Source organism: Channa argus, chromosome 3 (assembly GCF_033026475.1).
Source record: "Channa argus isolate prfri chromosome 3, Channa argus male v1.0, whole genome shotgun sequence".
Taxonomy (NCBI): Eukaryota; Metazoa; Chordata; class Actinopteri; order Anabantiformes; family Channidae; genus Channa; species Channa argus.
Genome location: NC_090199.1, coordinates 3,149,697 through 3,167,500, shown reverse-complemented (window position 1 = coordinate 3,167,500; position 17,804 = coordinate 3,149,697). Strand labels below are relative to the sequence as shown.

Sequence of the window (17,804 nt, the reverse complement as noted above, 5' to 3'; positions counted from 1 at the left end):
TTCAGTAGTTGGAAGTAAATAGCTGATTTGTGTGTTTGTGTACATTGTAATAAATCCAGCATGACACCACCAACAGATTATAAAACCCACTGAGGGAAATTCAGTTCACCATGGCATGAATTGATGTTGATCAGATTTATAACATGAATTACTTTGAAGCTGATGTAAAGCATCTTGAGCTGCCACTGTGTATGAACACTATCATATAAAGGTGACACTCGTGTAAGAAATAGCAGAGTTGGTATAATAGCATCCGGATGAGCAGGCAGCAACTCGCTCAAATGGTGTTGTAGTTATTTTACTACATGTCACAGTTGTCACATCCAACCTGTCGATTAAATTGGCAGACAGATTAAATGTGTCCTAACCGTCCATGTTCTGCCATGTGTGCACACACACAGACAACAAGAACGTTTGTTTGAAAAAAAATCCCTTCAGTAAGATATTAAATGGTGGAAGCACTTTTTTGTTAGATTTGAAAACACTACAATACCAATAGTAAATAGTCGTAATAAAATTAAATCCAACTCAGGAATTATTTAAGATGGTTATATCATTTGGTTGCATTGCAGTTTCTCCCTTTGTGGAGAAAAACAGTTATTTTACCTTTTGAATTGATTATTGACACGATGATGCCAATAAGTGACATTCTATAATTGACACACGTCAATGAAAAACTGTTAAAATGTTTTAGATTGTGGATGTACTTTGGACGTTTAATATTCAAAATTCCATTTTATTGTATTAAAAAAAAAATGTCTTTTCACAGCAGCTTTTCCAATTCAGAGAATAGAGGCAGAAGAAGGCCAAAACCTGTCTTTGCAGTGTCTCCTGGGTCCCCATGTCAATGTGTCGGGCTCAACGGTGGAGTGGAGTAAAGATGGTCACGCAAATATCGTCCACCTTTATATCGATGGACGAGACCGTGCTGTTGACCAGAAGGAGGAGTTCAAAAACAGGACCACTCTCTTCCACGAAGGGTTGAACACAGGAAATGTGACCCTGCAACTGTCCTCCGTACAGCTGTCTGACAATGGCACATACAGATGCTACATTATAAGTCTGAAGACCTACTGTTACACTGTCCTAACCGTTGGTAAGGACACTGAAGTTGTTTCCATATACAAAGAAACGGTTTATCATGTGAAAACATAATACATTTGTGCATAGTTAATAACCAAAAATTATTTCTTGTGCAACAGTGAAAAAGGGGCAGATCAACAGGTCATGGGGAAATCATTCCAACAGAACGACAGCTTCCCTGGATGAGGTGCCACAGCCAAATAATCCTGGTAAATATCGGACTCATTCTTGTGGAGTGCAGGTTATTTAGAGCTTTAACGATAGGACCCTTTGAGTACAAGAGGATTTGCCGTGGGTGTCATTGAAATATAAAGCTTAGCTCTTCACTGTAAGCACTGAAACAGAAACAGTGTCCCTGTTCCGTTAGTTTTCACCAGATCCGACTGCCATGGGATTTGGAAGAAGGATCTGCTGAGCACATAATCCCATTAAAAACTTGTTTCGTGGCTCATATAGACCCCTGTTCTAAAAGAGCATCTTTTTCTTCAAAATGTACAGTGTTTTTAGCAAGAATCACGGCCCTTGGAAGTGTTGGGCTTTAAATCCTAAGTAGGTTACTGTACTTCATGATCATCCAAACAACTAGCCACCTAATTTGGAAACCAAAAACTGACTTTGCTCCACTGCGTCTTGGATTAATTAATTAATTTTATTTTTTGATTTATTTTTCAGATTTGAATGTCTGGTACACTGTTGGTGGCATTATCCTTTCGATTGTGATGATCCTTGGAATAATCTGTAAGTTTCAGTCCCATGTCCGAACACCCTTTTAGCATCCACATGTAAAGCTGAGTCCAGCTCCTTGTGGGTTTCCTGGTTTTAGTAAAGTTTCAGTGAAGTGCACAGTGGGGACAGAAAACTGCTCCGGTAGAGTTAGAACAACAACTTCAGTAACTGGTAGTAGTGTGACAACAGCAGCCCCCAGATGTGAACATTGTGCAGGTGCTACAGCCTAACTTCATTATCCTCTCACTGTCCCCGTCCTTACTGCGGCCAACGTCCCTGAGGTCACCAACTGATTTCTGTGTTTCCACAGGGATCTATAAGACGTTCCAAGGATGGAGAGGGAGACGCACAGAGAGGACAGCAAAGTGCTTTGGACCAATGGAAGAGATGGGGGTGAACATCTGTCCAGTGGTGTAGGAAACGGCTCAGGAAACGTATAGCCAGAGGTGTAGTGATGGTTGGTAAACTGGGAGAACGATCACCGAGTCAAACCCACCTGGCTTTACCTAATGCTGCATTTAGGTCACTTATAGTTACGCATATATTAACATCCAAATTAATTGGGGGGCTGGAAAAGTCTATTTATAAAACTAAAGTATGAAATTTAAATTATATAAAGTATAATAATTTAAACCCTGAAAAAAACAAAAAGCAGTAGCACAAACAGAGCAATGGCATGAACCCCATCAAGGTAAAAAGATGGGAATCCGACAATCCATCACTCACAAATTACATAAATGCAGCAAATGATTTCCCATCCAGTACAATCACAAAATACAATCATCAAAATAGTATTTCGATTACATCATTTCATAGAATATCTGTGTCTCACATCCTTTTATCAGTCTTCTGAGCTGCTGCTTTCTAAATAAGTCATGAGCAGTTAGCGGAAAACAATATTCTGTCCTAACTGCACACATCAATCAAATGCTTCTCTTTCTAAATTATTAATGTCTTTCTTTATTTCTAATTCTATTAATAACACTGCCTAATGCTGTTGTTTATATCAGATAAGCTTTTTGTTATTAAACTGCTTTTATTCACATATATGTCCTATGAAATCACAGCACAAGAATGCGCTTACATCTGTACAATCTAATACAGCAGCTCGGACGTGAATGCTACTTTTAAAATGTGAAGCTAAAATAAATCATGTCTTTTTCGGTAGATTTAAAAACGGTTTGAAAAACTGTTTTGCTCTTATCACTAACTGCTTAAATTTGCATTATATTAATCGCCCAAATTCCCGACAGAATTGCTGGCGAGAATTTACTCAGTTATTACCAGCTCTGAATAAAATTGGTTTGTGATCATAATTGAAAATTTGAAATGGAAAAAAATCAGATTTTTTTAAAGTTTATTCTAAAGATTGTCCACACATTGGTAAACATTACCCATGATTATAGCATTAAGATTGAGTCAAGCTTTAGCTACTCCTCTTACTAAAACAATATTGGTATTTCCCTACAGGAGATCAAACCTTCTGAAATTTGTTCGTCAAAAACCAGAGTGACTCATTTCGCTTTTGATTATGCTAAACTCAAACTCAGGTATCTGTACAACGGAAGCTCATTAAAAGATAATTTATTATATTTCCACCATACACTTCGACGGAAATATTGAAGTATAATGCTAAATTGATGTCCAGCTGTTTTTTAAATGTATTTATTAACAATTCTGGTTTAATTTCCACCAAATATTATGACAATGTTCATCTTAACCCTTAATTTACATATGTCATAGATGCCGCTTTTAAACTAACTAAAATTAATGCAAAGTCTTTATCATTGTAAATATTCTATTTGTGTCCTTAAAATCACTTTACATTGTTTCCAAAGCTACTTTGTTTCTCAACAGCTGCTTTATTGTTGTCTCTGTTTATTTAAAGCTAGACTGAGTCTTATCTCGTTACTTGTGTGATTCATTTTCTGTGTATGTATCTTGTATCTGGATCTTTTTTCTATTTTTATTTGTTTATTGTTGAGCTTTATAGTATTTAACTGTATCTTTTTCTTTGTTCTTGTAAACACTATCACATTGTCCTTTCATTATACTGTACCTGCCCCAGTTATGAATAAATTGCTACTTTTGACCATTTTAGTGCAGTTGATTTTGTTCTCATTAGGATGTTGTCACTATTAATAACTGAGTACTAAATTTCAATGAAACATTTTCTCAGATAGGTTTTGTATTGACGTATAGATTTAAAGTGGAGACAACAAATGTGTAAGTACTGTGTTCAAGTATCTGGTTGGTAATTGTCAATTTATTTCTTATTAGTCCATTTAAATTGTTTAAAATTATGTTGAAATGGCCACTTGGAGCCTGTGTTCATCTAATGGCTCCACTTCGTGGCATTGCTGCACACAGTTGTTGTACATCTACTTATTCAACAGAATTGTCAGAGAAACTCTTGATAACTGGATCATAGTAAATGCATTTATTTGCTGACCTCTGCAGAACATGTTGCTTCCATGTGGGGACGTGTTAAGATGTAAAATATGTTAACTGTTGCATCTTTCTAGTAAAGGGAAGCAAAACACCTTGTTAAGATGTGATAAATGTGATAAAATGCATATTGATGGATGTACTTGTGATGCTAGGCCCATCTGACAGTAACACATTATTGATAAAGTAATTATGTAATTGGGACGAAAAAGCAGATTATAATTCTCATTTAGTAAAATTGATATGTGGCTGATATGTTTTGGTTTAAATAAACTACTACTCATTTATTCAGTGAATAAATGATAGCAAAGTTGTTTTCAATGTATGATCTTGACACTATCCTGAGACTCAGAATCAGTCCTCTAATCTGCCCCCTGCTATAAAACAGCTTTAGTTCAGTCATCAGACTCCACCTCACACTGTGCAGCTGTTGAGGTAGTGGCAGTTATCAAATTACAATAAACAAATTGCAAATTAATGTAATCATCGAGCAGATATAGTTGCTCCTCTCTGATTGGTCAGAAGTACGAGCCTCACCGTATAAACACATTTAGGAGTAAATATTTCTGCACCACTGTTTCCCTGTGCAAGACACTGAACCCCTGACAGCCCATCCCACTCCCCAGCTGCTAAACGCCGGTCCCAAGCCCAGTAGAAATTGGGGAGGGTGGTGTCAGGAAGGCACCTGGTGTAAAAACTTTACCAAATCAACATGCGGACAATGATCCGCTGTGCTGACCCTGAACTCATGGGATAAACTGAAAGGACAAAAAAAATTAAAATAAATACTGCCAGTGTGTGTGTGTGTGTGTGTGTGTGTGTGTGTGTGTGTGTGTGTGTGTGTGAAGTACTTTAGATTAAAAAAAGCGCTATATATACTCAGAGCATTTAACATGTAATGCAAGATTCAAGGCTGAAAAGGAAGTTGATTTTGTCTTGAAAATGAAAATTGTAAATAAAGTTTTTTAAAAAATCTTTCCCGCTAAATTTACTTTATTGGCGCCAACGCGATGGTGTCGACTAATCAAAGCAAGAGGGAGGTACACGTCACCACGCGGCTTTATAAAATGAGTAGCAGGGAGCCCGCGAGAAAGTTTCATCATGTGGTCTACTGTTGAAGTTTCAGCAATCAGGTAAGAAGAAAAGAAGCATTTTTTACATTTGGAACAAAATGGAAAATGTTTAGCGCTGATTTAAAGTCAGTGTCCCGCTAAAGTGTTTATTGCAGAAGATTTACGGTTTTACTCGTTTGTCTTGTACAAGCTTCACGCTGCAGCGAGCGGTTCTGATGGTGTGAGAAGCGATTAAGTAGGTTTCACGTTTTCTGTTGCAGCCACGCAGAAAATTAATGAATGAATAAATAAATGAATGAATGAATAGCTATTTCTTTAATAATATTTTCTCAAGTCTGAAAAAAAAAACGTGCTATTCAGGCAATTTACTCAGCGCATTTCACACAACGGCAGATCATCGGTTGTTGTTGTTTTTTTTTTTCTTTTATGTAAAGGCTTCGAGTTAATAATGCTATTAATGCTATTAATTTCTTCCACACACACACACAGACCTCTGCTCAGCCAGATCTATTGTAAATGTCACACACCAACATGATCATGATGAATGAAATTGACTCCTACAGTACTAAGTCAGTCATTTTCAACAATGAACGTTGTGTGCACTGTCTCACACACACAAACTCCCAACCAAGTTCAACCAAGCCCACAACCAAAAAAATAATAATTTACAATAGCGTTTTTCTTTTTACTATGCATGTTGCTTAGTGGGTCTTCTGCCATTCCTTGCCTCGAACAATCCTCCAGACATGTAGAGTCTACATATCTGGCTCGTATTCCGTTCTTGCCACTCGAAGCAATTCTTTCACATGGGTGTCAGTCAGAACAGATCGATGCTTTGATTTCACGTGTTTCAGGGTAGAAAACACAGACTCGCAGACGTATGTTGACCCAAACCTTGACAGTGTCTTAAGTGCAGCCCGTTTGACATTAGGGTATTTGTCCATAGGCAGACTTTTCCAGAAAGCAGTGGTCCCTTCCCTTAAAGCAGGTTTCAGTGCTTTAAGAGAACGGAAGAGCCGCGGGTTGTCCAGGCCTGAAGTGACGTGTGCCTCTGTTCCTCCCAACAACAACTTCCTCCTCCCTAGTAGTTTAACTTTTCGCGGGGAATCAAGAGTAGCTTTGAATGGTTTTTGCTTCCCTGTTGACTCCGTAAGACGAGCCGAAATTACAGTCCCCTTCTTTTTTAAAAAAAAAGCTCTTTTACGATGATGATGATGATGGGTTGTCTGATGACTTTAACTTTAATCTTTCTCTGCGCTCAAGCGGCTCAGGATACAACAGGTAAGTTTAACTGAAGTTAGCTTACTAGCCTCGGGGCGTTTAGCGTTATCCTAAATCCGTCCACATGAGCATGTTTATGATTATACTATACATACTTGTGTAGTCTGGACTTTATTCTGTAAAGTGCCTTGAGATGACTTTGTTGTAAATTGGCGCTATATAAATAAAGTTGAATTGAATTGAATTGAATTGAATTATAATGTGGCATCTTTGTTGATGTTAGCGGCTTCTGGAAGGTTGTTGTCTCTGTCGATGGTCTCTGTTGGGTAAAAAGTCTGTGGCAGGAGCAGCTACCGCCGGTGTTTTATCTCTCCGGGGGAGTCAGTCTGAGGTTTGCTAACCGGTGATATCACCGTAGTCTGTGGCTGCCGCTAACCATAACGCGTTGGGTTCGCTTAGCACCTGATTGGAGCGACAGTGTCTCTGAGTGAATCTGGGCTTCAGACTAGTGTTAGCGTTTGTTTTGGATCGATGATCCGAACGCAGGACTCTGCTGGGTGAGGAAAAGGCAACTTTTGATGCGCTACATGGCTCAAAAGTGACGTTTTTATTTTCTAGGTCTTTGCAATAAATGTCAACGTTCAGTATTCTAGGTTTTCCTTAATATACACTTTTAATTTACATTCTCATTATTTCTTTTCTTAAAATAAATAAAAAATTGGTCTTCTTCATATATGCATATTTTTGACCATACATATATGAAATATCACCCTTGCAATTCGCAGAAAATTGTTCCAGTTGCAAATATTCTGATATTCACCTGCTTATTATTTTTGGTTTGCTCTGGAACAACACAACAGAAGAAAAGACAAACTGATACAATTCCACACAGAAGCCCAAAAATGCACTGGACAGAATTATTGGCCCCCTCAAGTTTTAGTAGCACTGTCTTTGGAAAAACTAACTAATCAATGGCCTCCTGTAACCATGGATGAGTTTCTTCCACCTCTCTGCTGGAATGTTGGACCACTCTTCTGTTGCAAACTGCTCCAGGTCCCTCAGATTTGAAAGATTCCTTCTCCCACCTGCTGTTCTGAGATCTCTCCACAGGTGTCCTATGGGATTCAGATCTGGACTCATTGCTGGCCATCTCAGAACTCTCCAGCACTTTGTTTGGAACCATTTCTGAGAGCTTCTTGAAGTGTCCTGCTGGATGACCCATGACCTCAGGTGGAGACGCAGCCTCCTGACACTGGACTCTAACCTTCACCCCAAAATTCTTTGGTGATCATCAGTTTTCATGATGCGTTCACAGTCAAAGCTTCCAGTGCCAGAAGCAGCAAAGCACCAAAACATCTTTGAACCTCCACCATGTTTGACTGTAGGGACTGTGTTCTTATCTTTGAAGAGCCATGATGTCCTAAACCAAAAAGCTTTACTTTTGTCTCATCTGTCCACAGTATCTTCTCCCAGAAGGATTGTGCTTTTGGCAAACTCCACTCTTGCTTTTTTTATGCCTTTGTCTCAGCAGTGGTGTCCTCCTGTGTCTCCTTCCACTGTGTCCCTTTTCATGGACGTTAGCTACAGGGCTGTGGACTGTAAACCTCTAGATGATATTGTGCACAGTGGACACAGGAACATTAAGGTCTCTGGAGATGGACTCCACAGACACGTCTTTCCACGTTTTTCTTTTCTCCATGCTCAGTGTGACACACAACACAAAGGTCGAGTCAACTTTCCTCCATTTTAACTGGTTGCAAGTGGGATTAATGTGTTGCCCACAGGTGGTTAAATACAAATTACAGGAGCATCACGTGCTTGAAAAGCAATAATTTCTTACAATTATGACATGGTGCCAATAATTTTGTCCAGTCCATTTTTGAGTTCTATGTGTATTTTTTATAATGCTTCATTTTTTATTTCTTTGTGTTCCAGTGCAAACAAAACCAGCATGTAAGTTACCAAAACATTTGCAAATGCAACCATTTCCTGAGAGAAGGGTTGTATTTTCTGACAGAAGTGAAAGAGTGCTGATGTTTTTGAGTGTGTGAGAGGTAAATATCTTTTTGTTTAGCACAAATCGCATTCTGATTTTTCCTTTATGAACAAGCAGAGCTTTTGTATTTCTACATCACGTTTACACACACGGGTCAAACGACCAACATGCATTTACTTTGGCCTTTTGTGGGAAACTGAATTGATTGATTCAGACATTTTATAGCTCAGCACAGCTCCCGGTTTCTCCCCCCTCCCTCTCAGTTTTATTTTTATTTTTTTTCTGTCATTCCAAGTACAGTAGCTAGTGGGAAACCTCTCGCTCATGGTTCCTAGTGTTAGTATGTTTTACCTGAGAACATATTTGACAATTGTGAGATGATTATCCATAGTATTTGATTAGGTTTTAGTTGCCTTGTGACAACATTACTTGCTGTTGATCCTTGAATGCCTACACAAACCTCACTGCACAGGCTTGTGTCCGATGAGAAGGCAGAAGTGAAACCGGCTGCTCAGTTTCCAGTGTCTAATATGATACTGAAAAACTACAAGAGCGTGGTTTTGACAGAGGACACAGTCCTGCTTTTAATCCGATTCTCGATCTTAGAAAGTCTGTTTCAAAGTGCCTTTGTTTCTGTAGGACCGTGTCCTTTCCCTTCCCTAATCGAAGCACAAGAAGGAAAGGATGTCACTCTGCAGTGTTGTGTGGAGCCTCAAATCAACTTAAAAAACCGCACTGTGGAGTGGAAGAGAGTTGACCTCAACAAGATAGTCCACTTGTATAGACACAGAAAGGATGACCTCGCTCTACAGATGGAGCAGTACAGAAGCAGAACATCTCTTAACCAGGAAGACCTGAGCAGAGGAATCCTGACTCTGCTGGTCTCCTCCGTTCAGCAGTCGGACAGTGGGGAGTACAGATGCAGTGTGCCAAAATGGAGCGCCAGCATCATTAGGCTGGATGGTAAGCATGCAGAAATTTACTGATCTACCTGTAGCTTTTACCAAACTTAAAGGTTCCAAGTGCAAGAGGGTGCTAAGTGTGTCAGTGGGAAAGTTGACGGGAAAACTTGGTGGTGGAATGACGAAGTTCATTAGCTAAGAAGAAGTGGGACACTGAGGACGGAACAACGTAGACAGGAGTACAGGGAGATGCAGTGTGAAGGTGGCAAAGGTCAAAGAGAGAGTATTTGAGGACTTGTATCCTAGGTTGGAGGAGGGACTTGGAGGCCTTAGAGACAGTGGCACTGAAGAAAAGACAGGAGGCAGAGCTGGAGGTAGCAGAGCTTAAGATGTTGAGGTTCTCTTTGGGAGAGACGAGGATGGACAGGATCAGGAATGAGGACATCACAGGGACAGATCATGTTAGATGTGTTGGAGATAAAGTCAGAGAGGCCAGATTGAGGTGGTTTGGACATGTTCAGAGGAGAAACTGTGAATATATCGGTAGAAGGATGCTGAGGTTGGAGCTGCCAGGCAGGAGGTCTAGAGGAAGACCAAAGAGGAGATTTATGGATGTAGTGAGGGAGGACATGAAGTTAGTTGGTGTGAATGAAGAGGATGCAGAGGACAGGGTTAGATGGAGGCACATGATTCACTGTGGTGACAACTAAAACAGAACAGCCCAAAGAAAAGAGTCACACATTTTGTAAAAATGCAGATGCAGACTGAATAAATTGGAAACCTGCCATTTAAAAAGTGCTTGAATGTTTTGTATATTTGAAACAGTGAAGAAGCAGCAGAACATGACGGTGAAGGATGATTTCAGCACAGTGAGGCCTCAACGGGAAAATGGGACCATGCCAAGCAGCTCTGGTAAATGACTTTACTAAGAAAACTGTAGTCTCAGTGCAATGTATAGTAGCTAATGGGTGAGAAGTTTAACAAAAATGTGCATTTTAACAATTTGTAGTAAATGGAGGATGGAATTTTTAGAAAGAATAACATTGTGCATTTCCTCTCAGTTTGCTCTTAACTTGCTCTTGACACCGATTTTTCTTCAGGTGCTGGAAAGAAGGGTGTTGGTGCCATTGTTGCAGTCTGTCTTTTTGCTCTGGTCCTTATGTTCACACTCCTGCTGAAATTTGGAAAGTTCAGTAAGTTAAAAGATTTAGAGCCTTTATTTTTTCAGTGGAAATGAAGTGGTTTCATGTTTAGGACTAAACATGAAAGTGGTTTAAACACGTTAGTACTAAACATGAAACCACTGGAGTAATTTAGCTTCTTGTCGGTGTGAATATATATATAGAAGCATTACACAGAGCATTTTTAAACGGTGCCACAAATGTCTTGTGTTCTCACAGAGAAATGTTTGATGCCCAGACGAGACACACAGTCAGAAGTGGACATAGAAAACAACGTGCAAACGGAGCAGCTAACCTCAGAGAAAATGGCCAAACTCTGAATGGTGCTGTTGATTGAACATAGAGTGAAATTCCTTATTTGATGCAGTTACTTTTTAATCATAAGATTAATTTACGTTGACATTCTGAGAGTTTTATTCTGTATTCTGACACCTGCCTCCTTTTGTTGTGAGCTATTTCCGCTGTCCGTACTTTTCCTCACATCTTCTCAATCAGACGTGTTTTAGGGTTGGAACAGTTAATGAAGTGTCAGAGCCTGCTCCCACTGCCAGAAGCTTCTAGTAGAATTAAGTGCGGTTACTTTTTCAAGCTGCCCAGACTGTAAAATGTAGATCATGTGTGGGTTTCCCTACTGTATTAGTCATGATGGTTCAGATACGTTGGCTATCGACCGCAGCAGCATTATGTTGCGTGACACATTTGAGGTTTTTGGCACATCCTCAGACCACAGGATTCCTCCACATGTTGCTATTTGCAGCTGTGAGAAATAATGCAGGAAAGTTATTCCACTACACACAATTTACAAATCAAGCTCCCAATACTTGATGTCTGTACAAAAACCTTCAACAGAAGAAAATGCACTGCTGGCTTCTAATGAATTATGGCTGTTTATTTTAGACTCGAGTTTTAACATGGAACATTAGTGCTTTAACTGTTAGTGGAGAAGCCATTAATCCACCAAATGTTCACACTTTACGTAACAGCTTAATGTGATTTGGTGCACAGACCAACCTCCTTTACAAATTGTAGAGATTTCAAAGGATTCATATCTAATTTTACTGACGTTTTAATTATAGTTGACCAGTATTCACTGGAATAAGGCCTGTGAGGAGGAGTAATGTGGGACAGTTTCCTATCAGACAGACAACCAGCAGTCCTCCCTCCACTCCATCCGTTTGTCCAATCCACACTATTAGAATCATGCTTTATTACTGTGGAGTGATTTCCACTTCCACAGCGTCTCTGTATGGGAGTTTATCAGATTAATGGACCAATCAGCGTTGGATCAAATGTCTTCGTCTGCCATTTACACCTTGATATGTGGTTTTTCTTCTACCTTCATCAATTAACTGAGAATCCTCACCTCACTGATGAGCACAGTTAAGAGTTTTTAGTTTCAAAATGACTAGATGGTATGTTGTGTGTGTGTGTGTGTGTTAACCTATGCACTAGGCTGCTGTAGCAGTGACCTCACAGATGTCAGAACTCATTTGATGGTTGACAGGATGTCAATGGGGTTTTGGTACCATTTCAATGCTGTGATGCACTTTTCTTCTGGTGAATTGCAATAACGCTATTTATAGATTGTGCCTCAAACCCGCTGATTGTCTTAGTAATTTAGTAAGAGCCTCGTTATTTCTGCAAACCCTTACTTTCACTTTGAAATATTGCCAATGATTTATGTGAATAAAAAGATGAAATATCCATGGGAGTGAATACTTATTAATTTTAAATAGGCACTTTGTGTTTCAAAATAATTGTACCGTGACATTGCGTTTATTTGTTATACTACAGCCCAAAGTATGGAAAAATGAACTTCTGACACATTTTGTTGGCTAATTTCCCTTTAGACTAAAACCTCCTTGGATAAGTGAAACGTTTTAACAAAGAAGCATAAAGTCCAGGTGACAGGACCAAACGGGACGAATGAGAACTTTCACTGACAAGAGTGAAGCTATTGAATATTTTGGCTGATATATATTCTCCAAAATTGGGAAAAGCAAAGTTTTCCAAAACCAAGTGACGTGTAAAATAATCATGATGTGAAGCTATTGAATAATTCTCCACCGTCTTTTGTTAGACGGGCTCGGCACAGTCGGTTGCACGTACAGTAAATTGCGGTTGCAGCTCATCGCCTTGACTCTATTGCTGTGCAAACGTTGTAGTTTGTTTAATAACGTTTCACTTGTGAGCTGTTGCACCGGAAACTCTGAATTTGTTAATGTCTTTCTAACTATTCTGACACCAAAGTAACGCAAAATAAGTTAAATGTTTGAACATGTAAATGAGCAAACGGATTCCTAAGCGGCTTTTTCCACCTGCGCATTTGCGTAAAATCGGGCTTCAAACAGTGAGACTGAACGTAGAGATCGTTTTACCAAACTCTTGCCCCCTTTGCTATTGCGCAAGAGTAGCAGCAAGTGGCAGCAAGTGGCAGCAGGCGAGCAGAGTGTTGTCGAGCTGCACAGCACACAGCAGCTCCTGTGTGACACATGTGTCATTGTTAGTGAATGAGAAGAGGTGTAAAGCGGCAATAGGTAGAAAAGCGCTATATAAATGCAGATTATTTACACAAACAGAGAAAAGTCCGGAAGCAGCGTTTTCCATCACTATACAGTTCAAATCTGTGAGCCAGGCTTAAAAAACAGCCGGATATTTAGCAGAAATCAGCAGGATTTCCAGTGAACAGTTTTCACGTATCGTGTCCCATGAATTCTTGACTCTTGACTTGACGACTCCACCCACTGTATCTTTGCAGCTTTATACACGAGCTTTCTGACAGTTCAGGTGGACACGGACTGAAGATGGACGTGATTATCTGCCTGGTAGTTTTGCTGTTCGCTGAAGTTGCTACCGGTAAGTTTGTTGTCAGATTCATCACCGTCGGAGTTTCTCTGTCTTAAATCATCAGAACGCAAAAAAACAGATAACAAACGGACTTGATAACGGTGCAGGAACTAAACACTTTAAATCTTAACACTGAAGATTCGAGATTCATAAATGTTCAAATATCAGCTGGGGCCGTGTTTTCAGTTTATCTGACAGCTACACTGTTTCTGTGTTAAGGTGCATTTAATGACACTTGGATCCGCTTGATCTTCATCATCACCTTATTAGCGCAGCAGAAATCTTTTCTTGTGAACGTGTCCACACTTCTCCATTGGCTTCACGCGGTTTTAAAATCACTTTTCAAAACGGTTTTTGTCACAAAAGCGTTAAAGTGGTGTTTAGCAGAGATGACGCTGAAATATTTAAGTTTCATCTTTTGTACAAAACATGTCCAGGTGTGTTAATGTGGCTATTGTTTTAGTAGTTTATTACAAAATGTGTGGCAGAACATTTTCACTTATGTTTAATGTGTAATTAAGTGTTTTTGTGGATCCCACATAGACGCAGTCACCACAAGTGCAGAACATGTGTTGCTGTTGTTATTTCATTGATTGTAAAGAAAATAAATTACTGACTAATTAACCCAGTTATGGAGGATCAGTTGTGGTCCGTGGTCCCCGCTATATGTCGAAGTGTCCCTGGGCAAGACACTGAACCCCTAACAGGCCCGGTAGAATTCGGGGAGGGTTGCGTCAGGAAGGCATCGGTGTAAAAACTGAGCCAGATCAACATGCTGACAATGATCCGCTGTGGCGACGCTGAACTCACGGAATAAGCCGAAAGGACAAACAGTTATTGAGGGCGTCAACCTTTGCCACTTTGTTACTTCTCTTCTTCTGTCACCGCCCCGCTGCGCTCACGAGTATGTTTTTATACGTCATAACGCGTAGCAGGAAGACACCGTTGAGCTGGCGCGCGATGCTAAACAACGTGGGTGCTCACTGTACGTTTTGTGAGGATTCAGTCAGTTCTGTCCTTTGAAAATGCTCCTCTCAATATAAGAAGGTTTATGTGAGCTAACTGTGGGAGGCGTGGGGCGCGAGCCACGTGTTTCGAGCCGGTTGACAGGAGGCAATGGCGAGACAGCTGTTACCGTTATTACTGCTACCAGGGAGAGTTACGGTACAAGTTGAACAATGACGAAAGGGGACAGGACACCTTCATGGCGGCTCCTACACACAGCACTCTCCCTCACGGTTCCGGGCGAAACATGCACGATGCACAGCGGTACAACACTCAAACACCCAGCAACACTGAACCTAACATAAATCATGGAAATTAAACACTTTACACACACCCATATCTATTCATATAACTTTTACCCGTAATTCCCCGGGGCTCACTGTGCCAGCCCCCCACACTAACCCGCCGTTACAATATTATATTAATAAGAACAATATTTCCTAAGTGGGGAGTAAATGTGTATATAAAAGATCACATCTTTGAAATACTTACAGTTCCACAGTAGCAGGCAAACCGGTTCTATTTGCTGTCAATTTATGTTTAGGCTTAATTAAAATCTAATTAACTTTAATCATATTCTAGACCAGAATTGGATTTGTACAATCAAAACTGATTTAATTACATGCAAGAATTGTAGATAATATGAATTATTAAAAACCAAAGCAACATCAGACAAAGGTTCACGAGTTCAAATAGCTGTAAGACACTGATATCAGGACTATTTTCATCTCTCACCAGAAATGATCCAGGGAGGTTGGTGTTGGCACAAACTTTCTTTTTTTTGCCACAATCCACGTTTTGGTTCACTCTCTGCCAATATTTTCCACTTGCATTGTGGAGAATTTGTAATTGTGTTTGTGGGGTAATTATGGAGCGTTTCTCTTACTGTGAGCTCATCACCATCATTTCTGTTCCTCACTTTGGATGTTTGTTACTCTCACAGAAACCACATCACACACTCACACATGTACTTTTAGAAAGAAACCTTTTCTGCTGGAATTCCTTCTTTTTAGAGAATGACATGGATTTAATTACTCTTTACACGTTACATTTGTTTCCTCAGAGGCACCTCGGGCCGTTTGCTCCACTCCAGAAATCGAGGTAGAAGAAGGAGATGCTGTGATTCTACCATGTCACCTGGATCCTTCAATCAGCCTGTCTGCCTTTACAGTGGACTGGAAGAGAGTTGATGTCAACAAGGTGGTCTACTCATATAGACGTGGACAGAAAAATCCCCATGATCAGATGGAGACGTACAGAAACAGGACCAGCATCAACCATGAGGACCTGAGGCGAGGAAACATGACTCTGCTGATCTCCTCAGTTCAGCTGTCTGACAGTGGACGATACAAATGCTTTGTCCCTAAACTGGTGTCCAGCTGTATCGTTAACCTCACTGTTGGTAAGTGCTCTGAATTTACTACATCCAGGATCCTGTGTCTGACTGCCAGGACTTTATTTAGTGTTTAGTCTTTGTTTTCTGAGGACTGAACATTTTTCACCTGTTGTCTTTTTAACAGTCCCCAAAGACCAACATTACAGGACAAAGACAGATGGTTTCACCACAGCCAAATGTCCACATGAAGAACCAGACAATCCTGGTAAATCAGCCTGAGCTGTTCACGAGTTTGACTAAGAACCTGGGTGTTGGTTTGCCTCCAAGCATTATTCTTGTCAACCAACCTGAGTATTTTGTGGTAGTGGGGACATGGTTTGAGCCCAAACTCCCTTTAAATCTATCTGCTGAGGAACTGAACTGCTTCTGTTCTTTTGGTTCTTATCACAGTTTCTCTGATTCTGTTTCAGGTGGTAAAACCATCAACATTGTTCTTGGCGTTGTGATCTTTCTTGTTGGAGTTGTGGTTGGAGTTGTGGTTGGAGTTCTGATTGGGATCCGTCGTACAAAGATCCGTAAGTTATATATAAGAATATTTCTAAAATCATTTAAAGCCACAATTAAAGGTGGAAGTTTAAGCAGGACTGGTGTTAAAAAATTGCTCTGTTTTTGATGTTGTCACAGAGAAATGTTGGAGGAAGCTCAGAGGACAGATGGAGCAGAAAGGGGACGTGGAAAACAGCCATGAGCTGAAACATCTCAACAGCCCATTGCGAGAGTCTCAGGGACCATGATGGTGCTGCTTCCAGAGGGCTGGGAGACGACCAGTAGTGATGGGAGAATGGAGGCTTTCTGAAGCTTTGAACCAGTTGAAGCAATTATTCAGAAAATGTTTGAATCACACGTTTGTCGACATCTGCTGGGAAATGTCACATTTCATAATAAAGTACTTTTTCCATTTTCTCCTTCCATGGTCTTATTTAAAAGACTTATTTGACATATTCGGTACATTAATACTTAATGAATCCAAACAGGGAAATTTCTGTGTTGCAGTAGTTAGTACACATAAAATATATATACAGTACATCATATATGTTGTAAACATTGTCATGGCAAAAATGACTATCTGCTCTTAGACACCTCAAGTGGAATCAGTAAAGAAGCTTCAACATCCAGGAAGAGAGAAGAACATCAACAGAGTTTCAAGTGCAGTTCTAAACTTCATACATCACACATTAGTTTTCTAAGCTTCTGTTGCTGGGCAGAACATTCTCCACCCTCAGGCTACTGCTCCCAGCACTTTTCTCCTTTTCTGGAAACCTTTTCCCTTTTCAGCACTTTGATAAGCACCTTGACTTGAAAGGCTGCTGTTAGACAATAACTGCAAACACTTCAAGACAAAATGTGTATATGAGTGTGTGTATATATGTATATATATGTTATAAAACATTTCAAAAGTACACTGAGTTCAAGTTGTCATTCTAACTAAGTAAAATGCTAAAAGTAACATGGAATCATTTAATCAGACTTGATTTTCCATCACATTTCCCTCATTTTGATGACATTTTAATCAAGTCATCAGATGCACAAATTCATAAAGATTCAATATACATCATAATGTTTTTGTGTGACATAGACACCACTGGAGTACAGAGCTAAGCAGAGATTAGAAATAGCATATTTACACATAATGATCTTCATCACTAGAATCTGTGTGCAGGTCCACATCTGGTTATAAAAGAGGAACTAAATTCTTTGCAGATGTTGTATCACTAAGTTCCATCTGATGAATCATAGGTCTCTGTGACTCACATAATTAGACCTTTTACACATGACATAAGAAAACAAGACAATATAGCAGGTTTCCATTTAGCAAATATCTGGTCAATCCAATCAGTTTTTACACCACAATTTCATGCAAATTCCTCCCTGAGGGATCTAGGGCTGTGGTGCCACTTCCATCAGGTGCAGTATGATTAGGAAAGA

General features: G+C 39.8%; 3 protein-coding genes across 11 annotated transcripts in view; all 3 read left to right on the top strand.

The window, feature by feature from the left end:
- Positions 1-3,904, top strand: part of LOC137124096 (V-set domain-containing T-cell activation inhibitor 1-like) — a 5,722-nt gene extending 1,818 nt beyond the window's left edge. For 2 of the 7 annotated variants that reach the window (XR_010913915.1, XM_067498767.1), the window contains exons 2-5: positions 773-1,096; positions 1,203-1,292; positions 1,756-1,821; positions 2,120-3,904. Coding sequence is in view for 5 of the 7 variants with exons in the window: in XM_067498767.1 (XP_067354868.1) it covers positions 773-1,096; positions 1,203-1,292; positions 1,756-1,821; positions 2,120-2,226 (587 nt within the window). In the remaining 2 variants the exon portion in view is untranslated. Of the gene's footprint in view, positions 1-769; positions 1,097-1,202; positions 1,293-1,755; positions 1,822-2,119 lie in introns of all 7 variants that reach the window. The other 5 variants (XR_010913914.1, XM_067498766.1, XM_067498768.1 and 2 more) reach the window with 4 other exon arrangements.
- Positions 3,905-5,298: 1,394 nt separating this feature from the next.
- Positions 5,299-12,334, top strand: LOC137124095 (myelin-oligodendrocyte glycoprotein-like). Of its 2 annotated transcripts, none has more exons than XM_067498764.1 (5): positions 5,299-5,390; positions 9,187-9,510; positions 10,275-10,361; positions 10,550-10,642; positions 10,850-12,334. In XM_067498764.1, exons 2-5 carry the CDS (start codon positions 9,360-9,362, stop codon positions 10,948-10,950), a joined length of 432 nt encoding a protein of 143 aa, XP_067354865.1. In that variant the 5' UTR covers positions 5,299-5,390; positions 9,187-9,359; the 3' UTR covers positions 10,951-12,334. The 2 variants fall into 2 exon arrangements, with proteins under 2 accessions (XP_067354865.1, XP_067354864.1); XM_067498763.1 differs by lacking the exon at positions 5,299-5,390 and adding an exon at positions 5,444-6,611.
- Positions 12,335-12,420: 86 nt separating this feature from the next.
- LOC137124094 (V-set domain-containing T-cell activation inhibitor 1-like) lies at positions 12,421-16,781 on the top strand. Of its 2 annotated transcripts, none has more exons than XM_067498762.1 (5): positions 12,421-13,486; positions 15,546-15,884; positions 16,003-16,083; positions 16,289-16,393; positions 16,503-16,781. In XM_067498762.1, exons 1-5 carry the CDS (start codon positions 13,435-13,437, stop codon positions 16,610-16,612), a joined length of 687 nt encoding a protein of 228 aa, XP_067354863.1. In that variant the 5' UTR covers positions 12,421-13,434; the 3' UTR covers positions 16,613-16,781. The 2 variants fall into 2 exon arrangements, with proteins under 2 accessions (XP_067354863.1, XP_067354862.1); XM_067498761.1 differs by lacking the exon at positions 12,421-13,486 and adding an exon at positions 14,296-14,746.
- Positions 16,782-17,804: the final 1,023 nt, after the last annotated feature.

Excerpts from the sequence above, each read along its gene's own strand:
- LOC137124095 (XM_067498763.1), top strand. The coding sequence starts at position 6,536 with ATGATGATGATGATGGGTTGTCTGATGACTTTAACTTTAATCTTTCTC. Across the intron at positions 9,511-10,274 it reads CAGCATCATTAGGCTGGATG|TGAAGAAGCAGCAGAACATG; the intron begins GTAAGCATGCAG and ends TATTTGAAACAG. Across the intron at positions 10,362-10,549 it reads GACCATGCCAAGCAGCTCTG|GTGCTGGAAAGAAGGGTGTT; the intron begins GTAAATGACTTT and ends ATTTTTCTTCAG.
- LOC137124094 (XM_067498761.1), top strand. The coding sequence starts at position 14,656 with ATGACGAAAGGGGACAGGACACCTTCATGGCGGCTCCTACACACAGCA. Across the intron at positions 15,885-16,002 it reads TATCGTTAACCTCACTGTTG|TCCCCAAAGACCAACATTAC; the intron begins GTAAGTGCTCTG and ends TCTTTTTAACAG. Across the intron at positions 16,394-16,502 it reads GATCCGTCGTACAAAGATCC|AGAAATGTTGGAGGAAGCTC; the intron begins GTAAGTTATATA and ends ATGTTGTCACAG.